The 12,614-nt window shown below is 40.9% G+C and overlaps 1 protein-coding gene across 1 annotated transcript; it reads right to left on the reverse strand.

The window, feature by feature from the left end:
- Positions 1-636: 636 nt before the first annotated feature.
- LOC123097755 (rab3 GTPase-activating protein catalytic subunit) lies at positions 637-9,771 on the reverse strand. Its single transcript, XM_044519577.1, has 21 exons — positions 9,474-9,771; positions 8,756-8,799; positions 8,596-8,659; positions 8,398-8,512; positions 8,223-8,290; positions 7,764-7,861; positions 7,174-7,345; positions 6,120-6,336; positions 5,638-5,764; positions 5,416-5,525; positions 5,227-5,316; positions 4,844-4,972; positions 4,626-4,759; positions 3,973-4,059; positions 3,804-3,896; positions 3,652-3,723; positions 3,410-3,449; positions 2,974-3,218; positions 2,452-2,629; positions 1,919-2,124; positions 637-1,481 (listed from the first exon to the last, which is right to left on the reverse strand). Exons 1-21 carry the CDS (start codon positions 9,729-9,731, stop codon positions 1,185-1,187), a joined length of 2,844 nt encoding a protein of 947 aa, XP_044375512.1. The 5' UTR covers positions 9,732-9,771; the 3' UTR covers positions 637-1,184.
- Positions 9,772-12,614: the final 2,843 nt, after the last annotated feature.

The following is a 12,614-nucleotide window of genomic DNA, read 5'->3' on the forward strand; positions in this document are numbered from 1 at the left end:
ATGCAAAGTTTAATTTGGTAAAGAAAAGCTAAAAATTGTTAGTTGCCTATTCACCCCCTCTCTAATCAACTATATCGATCCTTTTAAAAAGCCTCTCCAACGGTTAAATTGTCATAACTTTATGAGAAGATGATCTTCCCGTAAACCTGCGGGAAGTAAAGACCAATTTTACAAGATCCTATAAAGTTATGGTCACTTTACACATACCATTGAATAGGTTATTTTACCTCAACTTTTCATAAACCAAGATTATTTTGGAGATGCTCTAAGTCGACGTGGACTGTCTCGTGGGCTGCAGTACTTCATGTTATAGTGGTGAATGCTCAGTTTTATCAACTAAATTGAACTCTTTATTTTTATCTTACGTAATATTAATCTCATTTGCGCTGCCGTGTGTTAACTGATGTCCTATGGTTTCAGTACCATGGGGACTGAGGCAAATATGCTTGGTTTCATCTAAAAAAAGTACACCTAAAAGCCTGTTCGGTTCCTCTCCGCTCCTCAACTGCACTCCCAAAGCGGACCAGGCTGCAGCTCATTTTCACAGCGGCTAAAACCGAGCTCCACTGCTCCACGGAGTCCAGCGGAGGTTCTTCTCTCCATCCCCCACTCAACCCGGCACTCTCAACACCACCATTGATCATCATCACCCCCATGATGTACAGTGGCACGAGGCAACACCACCAGCCATATGTAGTTCTACTACTACGTACTGTTCAATTTGGATATAATGCAACTAAAAAAATGGATAAAATGACATCACCCTCAGTGGAGGGGGTGTAATACTTGGAGCCACAGTTAACTACTCCACTGAGGGTGAGTAAACAAAACAATCTGTACAAGACCTTTGCACAAACGGTTCTTGCAGGCAACTGTAAATCATCATATCACATGGGAGCTTCAACTGCATCATCAGGAAAAATGGTCCAGCCTTCTTAATCCCGGTCGCTGGACAATCCAATTGCTTGCCACCTCATGCACTGTTTTTCGTGGATAACAAGTTGACATTTGACACTTCAATTTTCTCGTAACACTGGCTTTGCGATTCAGCCGCCACCATTGTTCTCATGCCAAAGGATCGCTTTTCTTGTACACTCAACCTTCAACCGAGGAATTGATAGATCTGCAATATTAACACATCCGGCTAACTCCTATGATTGTTCTTCATGTGTCTGATGAGCATCTCAGTCCCAGGATGTCACGGATAAAGCAATCCAGAGATCATTAGATGTACCACATATATACATCCTATGTGTCTCAATCTGTTCATCTGTACATAACGGAGTTGGGCTCGAATAGTGACCGTTGCTTAGTTTCTCCAGAACTGAGAATACAATCTCTCTTTGTATTGGTTCATGTCCGTTCAAAAGATTTCCCATGCTCAAAACTTTCCTCCATGACTGATTAGCAGTAGGGGGGCGAAACAGGCTTGATACAGCCTCCCTTTCAAGCGTCCCCACCTTTTCCTTAGTAGTGAACTCCTAACATACGAGATTTGGAGGAAATCAGAAATATAACCAATAACCATGGTAATTCACAGAAAAGACAAGGCCAGGTACTGTAAATAACCCATTAACAAATTTCATATGGCTAGAGCAATCGCAGCCAGGCCCCAGCCCACTGCATCAATATATATAAGCATTTTAGTCCTCCAACTTTCTTTCTTGATATTCTAACAGGTGAAAGCTGTAGCTAACAAGGCATTTGGTTCCCGCAAAAAAAAGGCATTTGGTGTGCAGGATATATAGAGTATAAACTAGCAAACCCATAAGGGTTCCAATTTGATCAGGCATATGAACTGGACTGAATATGTGAAGCTCCTGATCTCCTATTCCTTCCCTCAAATCTATGAATGCTGATTTCGTCATTTGAGAGTCACTATGCAATGATAGCAAATGTCGAGAAGAATAGCACTTACCTTTTCATAACAAATACTTTCCAAGCTGGTTCCCATTTTTGGAAGATAGTAATTGAAGTAGTCGGTAAAAATTGATTGAGCCAGTCTTGGAGCATCTATAAGTTTTCGGTGGACCGAAGCAGCAAAAATCAGCAACTTCTCTATATGCTCGAAAACTTGACAAAGTCGCTTCAAATCTCCAGCCAAATCACTTGTGTCAGATTTCCCTGTTAAAATAACCACATAAGTATTCAAGCTGGCAAGAAGTCCCATTATCCCTGAGACCCACTGATAACTGAAGGTTGGCTAGCTTCCAACCTAATCAGTTAGATATTTTATCGGCTAGGGAACTGATAATCCTAGGCAGTTCCTTCATTTAGTAATAATGTCCTGTTTTTATTTGGACTGGTAATTTAGTTATCCAAATAAAATGACACGGGAGTAGAAAAGCTCAATAGATTCAAGTCAGAATAAGCCCTACTAATGTCAGGCCACCCAAATAAAAACAAAATGTAAGTCTACAGTTTATGTACAGTCGTACAACAAGTATTTACCTTGAAGAGATCTTAATGTTGACACCATTGTAGCATATAGTTGATCCATTTTAGTCTTCATTAATTTGAAGCCACCATATGTGGTCTTGTTTAGAATGTCAGCTGATGATTTGAAAGCAGTGCAGACCATTTGCTCAAGGAGCTGCTGTGGCCTCAAAGTTTCAAGGTAATGAACCACCTGCATATCACAAATATGCAAAGCTCTGTCAGAAACTTATAGCTAATTATCTGCAGTTACTTGTAATCACATGTAGCATTATTCCGGTTTAATTTCAAGTAATCCAAAACCAGTAAATTTCAAGATTCCATCTGGCATCTGAACATATGCAACTAATTTCATGATTCTTTATTGTTATATCCAGCATAGACTTTGAAACACAACTACAAGTAATTGTGTTGATCCTTCATAATTGAACACCCACTTTCTGCCATGAACCCCCCTGCTCTAACCTATTTATTAGGTCATGCAGGTGTATATGATGAAGTAATCATACGAACTTAGGATAACAAAGAGCAACCCACCTTTTCTCCTTCTCGAACAGAATCAAGGAGAGATTTCTGTTCAGAGACAGGCAAAGCTGGGGCATCATTCCAAATTTTGCGCCACATATTCCCATGTTCTGACATACGCTGAGAAAGCCTTCCTTTGGGTGGCCAGGTTGGATTACCATCACTTTTGTCCTCACTCACCCAGTCACCAGGTGAATGCCACCGAATAAAATCTTCAAAAGCAGCATCTGGGTTTGCGGCTTTAAAAGCAGACATATCTAAGCATGCAGTAGAGCTTAATTAGTAACAGGTGAAGAAATTCTGCAAGAGGAATCACACATCTTCCAAAAACAATGATCATTATTCGTACAGCACAGGAAGTAAGATAATATTCTTCAAGATAGAAGTAATAATTAGCTATGTCTACATGTACCATTTGAGGAAAGGGGGCATTTTAGATAAACCTTACCGGAAGATAATATATCCCTTTCCAGTTGACCAGATAAACCCTGCAATAGAATAGGAATGGTATGATACATCACACTAATTTTGAGGTAACTAATAAGTACTCCCTCCATCCCATAATATAAGACGTTATTACATCCAATATAATCACATATTGGATGTAATAACGTCTTATATTAGATGGAAATTCAACAAGAGTTGACTAGTAGTGCGGACAATAAAGGTAATCTAAGTTCAAGAACTTACAACAGCATTGCCAAAAGCTTCAGCTGCATGGAGCCTTTCTTCATGCATATCTTCTGTCATCAAAGGTGCATCCTAAGAAACTAGTGGAAAAATAAGGGGGCCGTATGCGCATCTTGATGTTAAATCTGAAGAAGAGTGGTGCTAAGCAGAACCTGAGTATATGGAGCATGCATTTCCTGAAATGTATTTATCAGCATCATTGAAGGGACAACGCCTGCTGATCCTTTACGTATTTTATCAGGTGCCTGTTCGTAAATAGAAATGTTAGCAACAAATCCTTTTTAACTTCAAATATATACCAAGGGCATGGATGCATATTACCATGCTATTTGAAGTCTTTTCTTTATGTGCATCATCAGTATCCTTCTTACGGTTCAATGATTTCTTCCGCTCAATGCATATCGCAAGCTTGCAGGGAGGCAAAATCATGTAAATATGCTGATCTCACGGAAACAGATTGTTTACAAACAAAAAAAGGACCAAGTGTAGCACGGACTCCAGTGTTACAGACTTACAGATCACAATAGAACCATGAAATACAAATACAGCACACTTTAACAAACATGGTTAGCTTTGTTAATTTGATATGAATATAACCCTGTTCATGGAATGCATGGATTTGTGCAATTGAGATTTTGGGAGAAATAAACCAACATTACTCGGTGGTTTATTGGCAGTTTGTCAGAAGGGAAAGAGGTGGCTAAAAGGATGGTGTATTAGTCCACTGTTCACAAACGGCAGTTTGCAAAGCAAGTGATGAAATTATGGGACTCCCTAGAGTTTATATTACTAATCAGAGTAACCAGACAAATAAATATTCCATGTATAACATAAACTCCCACACGATTTCACATAATACCAGTGGACACTGGAAAACATAAGAATGTAACATTTGCTCGGAGACAAAACCTGCTAATTCTCGTATGAGACAAGATGTCATTGAGTAAGAGCTTCAAGGAAATTAGCACAAGTACCATTTGTAGTTTTTGGTGGATTACACAAGAAGAGAGGTCAATGCTAGAAGTGGTTTTCATCCTCGGTAGTCGTTCTGACTCCTCCCAGCACCAACGAATTTCGCGCACAAAATCAATCCATAAGACTGCTATTGCTGCCATAACAAAGTCAATCATTAATATAGTTCATGAAATTGAAACAAGGGCTTTATTGAAAATATTAAGCACAGAACACAAACCACGCATATTGCAGTTGCCAAACCACAATGCATGTAAACAGAACTGAGCAAAGAGAGAATCTGAAGGTGCTCCTTTCAAAGCGCGACCATACTTGTTTTCTGCTTCCACATAATTTGAGTTTCCAACCTCTGAGAAACACCAAAATGTAAGTTAACCAGTTTTTGTCTAAATGAATTAGAAGAAAAGGCTGCAGACATGATAGAAGTAATAAACTCTAGTTTGAGTTTATAGATCTGGCCGAGTGCAGCATTGTGGATTCCTTAAATCAAGATTATATACGACAGGAGAATTTCCTAAGTTTCCCAAAACGAATTATGCTCATTTATATTTTGGTTCATTAAATTAAAGAATCTGTAGACTGGAAAGGAGGGTGTATAAATACCATCATTGAAAAGATCTTTCATAACACGATCAATGACAGATGGTGGAGGCACAGCAACAGAAGATTTTGAATTGTCTTGGCCTGAATTATCTGCTTCCTAACATGACAAATTTAAAATCAGAAAAAAAACGCTACAAAAAGTAATTAGCATCACTTCAAAGGAATTCTGACATGCATGAAGTTCTTAACCTGCAACAAAATCTTCCAAAAATTGTGCCTCTGCTGACGATTCAAATGCATTTACTAGCAGATGTAGCTGGGATGCAAACCCAACAAACTTCCCAATAGAATCATCAACCCTAAAAATGAATGGAAATAAATAAAAGGAATACATTATGAGGTGGAACAATCCATGAAATATGAACAACAATATGATACTTATATCAAGATGATTTTACAAAAAAGGCTTACATGTATGGAGACACCACTGGTTGAAGAAGCCAACTATCAGCATCAAACGACGAAGCATTTTCCACCTCAGCCATCTCAAAGCTCTCTTCAAACATTTTCTCTCCCCAAATGGTTGTCAACTCAAAACCTAATATTTATTGCCAGCATGTGTTATTTATACATATCTTCTACTAAACCAAAACGTGAGATATACTAAAGTAAAATACAGTTGACAGAATACTTTGCACACATATCACTCAACTACTAGCAGGAAAGGAAAAAATTGTGGATATGTATGCTATTATAGTCCATGTCTTTGTGATAACTAAAACTTTTCTCATATCATATTATATGCACATTACTTCTTGTTCCATGGTTGCTTATGATGGTTGATATGATCCTTATAAATACATCCATGGTAAGGTTTGTAGTTCCCGTTATCTTTTCTTGAAAGTAGTTATTATTAACAACATTGCGGGTAAAAGATCTAAGGCTGCAGTTACCTTTAACAGGATCCTCGGCAGAGTACCACTCTGCCCAAGGGCAATCATCATCCCATTGTTTTCTGGGTTGGCTTGCAACTTCACTTTCTGGTATTGACTCGGTAGCTTCAGAATCCAAAGTCTCCTCATGATCATAATCATGTTCAGGAGTTCTGTAGGTAAGCTTCATCGAGAAGTTTACCTTTACCTTTGCTGGAAAATCTGTTGAGGATAGGACCTTCAAACAGAACAATGAAGGTTAGGTATGCAACAAGCAATCCAGGACAATTTTGTGACATTGAGGATTCATAGACAAACATAATTACTGCACAACAGCAACTGTAGTATTTTTAAAATACAAATACTATATACCTAAATAGTTGATCCTGACTAACTCAATTATCCTAACACGCAATTATGCCAACTCACCATGCCACCATGCATGCATGCTCCACTTAATTTAATACTCTCAACATGCAACTATGGCAACTCATCATGCCACTATGCATGGGAAAAGACCCACTTTAACATGCACCATGCATGCTACTCATATTCAATAAATAGTTTACAACTATATAATAATCAAATATAATAAATTATATGCACTTTTGGTTTCAATTCTCATATTGCTAATTCAAATACTAAAGTTTCATACTGCCAACTCACAAAGAAATAAGTGCATCCAATTCCCGCAGCAACGCACGGGGTATCATATCTATTGTTAAGAGTAGATAATGGTTAGCTGGTGTTTTTCGTTTCCTTTACGTGTGTCAACAGTTGTCAGTTGCATGCAACATTGTTTTAGAAAGGCTGTATACTTCTGATGCAGATTTCAAAAGCTTTAGCACATTATGTGATCATGTCTGTGCAAAGTTGCAACAAAAACTCAACGTAGAATACATATGAACATGTTGTGGAAAAAGTCAAAAACACAGGGAAGCATGTGTGTAACTTGCTTCCAAGCTACTACTCAACTCAGTAATGATAAACTTAGTTGAGGAACAGACTAATTCCGGCTGCGATCCGGTAAGGTCTTATGAAAGAATAATAGTAACAAACTGAAAAGAAGACTCACAAACTTTGACAGGAATAGCTCATGTAAACCCTCCAGATGCATGAGTCGTATTGGGACCTGGCTACCAATTCGATCAGCTTCAAATCTTCGAGTAAATACAGTTCCCATGTTTTGAATTCCTATATATGCTTTTCGTGAAGGGTCATGAACAGGTACAAATGCTGGCCAATTGCTAAAATTGAAATTTATGTTAGTAAAAGAAATGGCAGCGGCTATGCTAGTAACTAACAATGGCCTGGCAACACCCTCCACCACTGCAAAGACAACATGTGCCAAATGCAATGTGAATGACTTGATATACCCTCGTATAGATTAAGTTTACTTGTTTCTGCAAGGTAAACTCACTAATCGGAAAGATATAACATGCGAGCAACAAAAGATAGTTGACAGCAAAAGAATAAAACTGAAGCAATTGCTTTGGGAACACAAAGAATAAACCATCACTGCTTATATTCATGTGCTAACCTACTAAACAGTAATACACTACTTTCTCTCCTGGCCATAAATCGAATAAACTATTTTTCTAACACATGATAAACCGAATAAACTATTCACTGCTAGCTTTCATAAATTAGTCAAAAGTCACTAACCTGCCACAATTAGACAATGCAATTGCTACAGAACTCAAAAGCTTAGTTGATTCAGGATCGTCAAGAACAACACCGCTGGCACTCAAGGGGGCAATTATCTGACAGCAATAAAAAAGTATAATTAGTTTATTTAGTATTTATGTAAACTAAACTACATGCATTAACTGGCCTCCACAATGCGGAAGAGCTTGACGGCTTGTTGCAACAATTTCAAAATGCGAGTGCTACTGCTGATGAACTTAAAATAGAATGATAGTTTCCAGATTTCTATGAGGAACTCGATGCAATTTCTTTACTCGGGAAAGTATCATGTCTGAACCAGGAAACTCGCAAGGTAATTTGATATAATACAAATAAGTACAATGTGAACAGCAATTAATTAATATATCAACAAAGTATCATGGTGGTGGTCAGTATCCATGTATCTGTATGGTATGCAACAAGAGAGTCAAACTGTACCAGAAACTCATCTACTCCAAAGGATAGTTGTGTACTATGTGTATCATCATCCCAGTACGAATATTTGCCTACAGAAAGGTATTTGTAACTGAGTACAAAAATATTCAACAAAAATGTTGTTTTAGAAATAACAGCATAACCTGTTAAGGAGAGTAAGCACGTAAATTTCTCTCACCTTTTGCAGATTTCCTAAAATGATACTCCATACAGTAGACTCTTTTCCCATGCTTCAGTTCACGCTTGACCATGTACAAGTTTTCAAAGGAAGGCACAGTCTCTGCACCTTTTTGCTACAGGAATGCATATAGTTAACAAATCAAAGATACATATACATCACACGGAGCATCAAATAGGGTCCAGGAAGGAGCAATACCATCAAGATCTTTGGGCCATCTGCTAGCCATTGACGACAAATTGCCTCTATCTCGGATATAAACCTAGATGGTTAAGAAACTCATAAGTACGATCATACTTAATTGGCTTTTTGCAGATAACTGCAAATGAGCTAACTAATAATGGGAAGCGCTGAGTACCTCTCCCAAGATGAAGCAATGGTGAAATCATCAAATCGCCCGAGCTGCACGAATGCACAAAGTATGATAAATCAGGAGACAATTAACCACTCAGACATATATTCAACTGAAGCAGAATGCCGACTTCCAAGATCTAGGAAACTGATCTAGTAAACTACAGATAAAAGGCCTAAAATGAAAACATCACATTGAGAAAACAAGATCCTACAAACCAGATACATGCTCCCAAATGGGTGTGACCAACAGTACCAAGCAAAGCACAAAAGGTACGGTTATTCATTAGTTACTAGTTAGCACATTGGCGTGCACAATATGTCAATGATCCCAGCAAACTGCATACTCCTGCAGGAGTACACTCCCATAGGCGACAAATCTGCCAACAATTAGTTGTGGTCTCAGTGTGACGGGCCAATACATCCAATCACCAAACTCTTTACAGCCTTCTAGCAACCGCATCACATTAGCGTCTGATGAAACATCCAACTATCTGACCGACTGACCCTTGGTCTGACGGACCAAGTATTATGAACATACAAGTCACGAGCCTAACAAACAAGTAACAACCGCATCAGTCACATTACCGTGACCTCGTTGTCACGCAACGACAGCAGCACCAGCACGTCTGGCACACAAAATTGGACCCCCAGCTGGAAAGCGCGGCAGCGGATAGGAATCACAGCCGAGAGAGAGCAGCAGCAGCCATCAGAAGCGTGCGTACCTCTTCCTCGGCCTCCTCCTCCTCCTCCTCCTCCTCCTCCTCCTCGTCCTCTCCGATCCGGCGGTGCTTGGCGTGCTTGGAGGAGGTGGAAGCCATGGCAGCGTCGGCGTCGGCGTCGGCGATCCCCTCCCTCGGCGAGGCGGAGGAGGGGGTGGGCGGCGGGGCGGGGTCGCGAGGAAGTTTCCCTGTCTGCCTCGTTGGATCAGTGGGGGGAAGGCGAAGTGGAGGAGGAGGAGGGAGGTAGGGTGATGTGCCCATGCCGCGTCGGCCGAAGATTTCGCGAACTTGGTACTGGTGCGCTGGCCGCACGACAGCTCTGGAGCTATGGGGCACCCAGGGAGAGAACGTGTCCACGGTGCACCAAGACTGTGTCTAGCTAGCTCCTTTTGTTTCGAGTTGAAGCTAGCTCGTTTCTTTTTTCTTTTTAGACAATGAAGCTTAGCTCGTATGTACTGTCAGTGGACCGGGTATTGGGCCTTGGTTGAGGGCTTGGCGTATTGGGCCTTGGTTTTTTCTTATCTCTACTCCTAATGGACGAGTTGGTTGAATAGTCTCATCACTTTCGTCTGGTCTTTTTTCGTCTGATTTTTTTCGTCTCCCCCCGACCACCCCATCGGTTTATTTTTTTTTCCTATTTCCTTCTAAACAAACACTTTCCTACCGTAGAAAAAAGGCACATATCTAACTTTACTAACTTACCCAAAACAACCGATCCATCTCATCAATGCAATTTGCTTTAGGAAACATTATAATGGATGTGAAGGAAACAAATAATGGACTAACCAAATCAACGGATCCATCCCATCAATGCAATTTGATTTAGGAAACATATAATGAATTTTAAGGAAACAAACAAACTTTAAGGAAAAATCCAATTAACTAATCTCTACTCCTTCTACTCCTAAAGAGGGCGTTTCGTTTCTTTCGTCGTCCTCGATAAATCACCTTAAACATATCCTATTGCCCACGTTACATCAATGATCTGTCAACCAAATCAACGACCGAGATCAAATGTTCTGCCAAGGCATTCCTCACGGCCGCTGCAGGGCGCTGTCGGGCATGCTCGGCCTGCGTCGGTGGAGTCGGGGTCGCTCCCCTCCCTCGAGCAGCGTCGACGGCAACGGGCTGGGCCTGCGTTGGCGGTGCCGGCATTCCTCTCCTCCGACGAGCGGTGGCGGCGGCACGGGACGCAGTGGGCCTGACCTGCGTCGGCGACAATGGGGGACCCTCTCCTCCTTCGAGCGGCGGCGGCGGCGCGGGACGTAGTGGGCCCGGCCTGCATCGGCGGTGGCGGCGGCGGGATCCATCTCCTCCCTCAAGCAGCGGCGGCTTGGGACACGGTGGGCTTGGCCGCAAAGATGGATTTCTCTGGGGCATTCGATTACTGGCCTCTGTTCCTCGACTCGCGTCAGGGACGCATATGCCCATCCGGTCGTTCCTCCTCATGGTCAGCGACGCAGATGCGGCCACTGTCGTTCCTCGCACAGCCGAAGGTACGGAACTCCTCTACGCGACGGTGAGACACACGATGTAGCCTTCTGCGCTCGAGCACCATGGCACCACGCCGTGTGAACGTCCCAGGGAGGCATACTGGTAGGGGTTGCATCATGTAGCGTGTGGATGCCCACCAAATGTTCGATGTGTTCCCCTAATTGATCTCTCTATATAGCTAGCCCTCTGTATTTCAGTCTCTCCCTGCTCTGCATGCCTTGCGTCGTCCATATATGATCTTATTTTGTTTCAGTTTTTTTGCTAGATTTAACACTGTCATTTGTTTAAAACTTTAAATGTTATCCAGGTTGAACCATTGAAAGGGAGCACATAAAGCTGTAGAGGCACAACTCCAAAGGAAACAGCACGGTGATGTTTTTCTATATGTTCAGTGTGTCTATAAACCAACATGCTGACTGCTAAAGTTCTTGCGGGCGTGATTGCTTTAATTTTAGAAGGCACTGATGTAACACAGGAAATAGTTACTACTGAAGAAATCATTTTTGCAACACTCAATCTTGAGTCTGCACTTGCTAACAGAGATGCACCCAAAACAATGTACTCCTGATTGTTTGCTTGGTAACATCCTCTCGTAGAAAACTTAAATTAGATTCTTTTTACTTCCTAATCTTTACATTTTGCATTTTAATTATTATCCTATATGCACAGGATCTTAGACAAAAATTATTAATGTCTACATTGGAAAGGATCCAAACTCTAAACAAGTGATTGGTGAATAATTTTTTATCTAGGTTCAGAAGTTGATAATCCGCTACAGTTCTTTCATTTTGCAGGCAACCTCGGGTATGATGAAACGGCTTTCTTTTGCTTCCGCCGTCACATTGCTGAATACGACTTTGAATCTCAGCTGCACTTGACTGCACCTTCTATCTTGATCCACTTGACAACTTATAATTTGCACAAGCATTCCCCTGCATAGTTTGTCCTTGGTCTGAAAGAACAATTCCTGATGATATATTCCAAATCAGGTTGTTGCCTGGATCCTATGAACAATATGTACAGTCACGCTGTCGTTATCCATTTACCATCATGTAAGTTTTCACTACAGTTTGTTTCGGTTCCATTTCAGAATCCCCAAATCATTCAAGAGTGCGCGACGCACAAGGCTGTAATGTTTCCGCACTTGCATCCATAGAAGGGTGTTGGTAAATTCTGTTTTCGATGGATTTTGAAGGGAACTTCTGTTTTTATCAAGGATGAGACAATACTAAGAGACTAACAAGAACACAGTTAATTACTGGATCATCCATGTTCCCTAGCCGTGAATAGAACCTGCTGTGGTAACTTTCTTGTGGCTCTTGAAATAATTCCAGTGAAACTGAATCATTCAGTCATGCCTTCACTTAAGTAAACAATGGCTCTGGGTACTGGAATCTCTCATCTTGGTTATTTTTATATATTGCATTGCAAAACCAGAAGCTCAAGCTAGGCTAGGCTCACAGAATAATGATGATGATTACTTAGCTAAAATCCTAAGATCTAGAACTCCCTACCCATTTGCTCTAGCTGGCAGCAAGAATAATGAACAGAAAGCACCGTGCCCGGTTGCGTCGTGAATATGCCTAATCAAGTTCCATATGGATAGAATTTCATTGTGTTTGCCTTGTGAAATGGATGCAGATGTGGTCA

The sequence above is a fragment of the Triticum aestivum genome, chromosome 4D, assembly GCF_018294505.1.
Source record: "Triticum aestivum cultivar Chinese Spring chromosome 4D, IWGSC CS RefSeq v2.1, whole genome shotgun sequence".
Lineage (NCBI taxonomy): Eukaryota > Viridiplantae > Streptophyta > Magnoliopsida > Poales > Poaceae > Triticum > Triticum aestivum.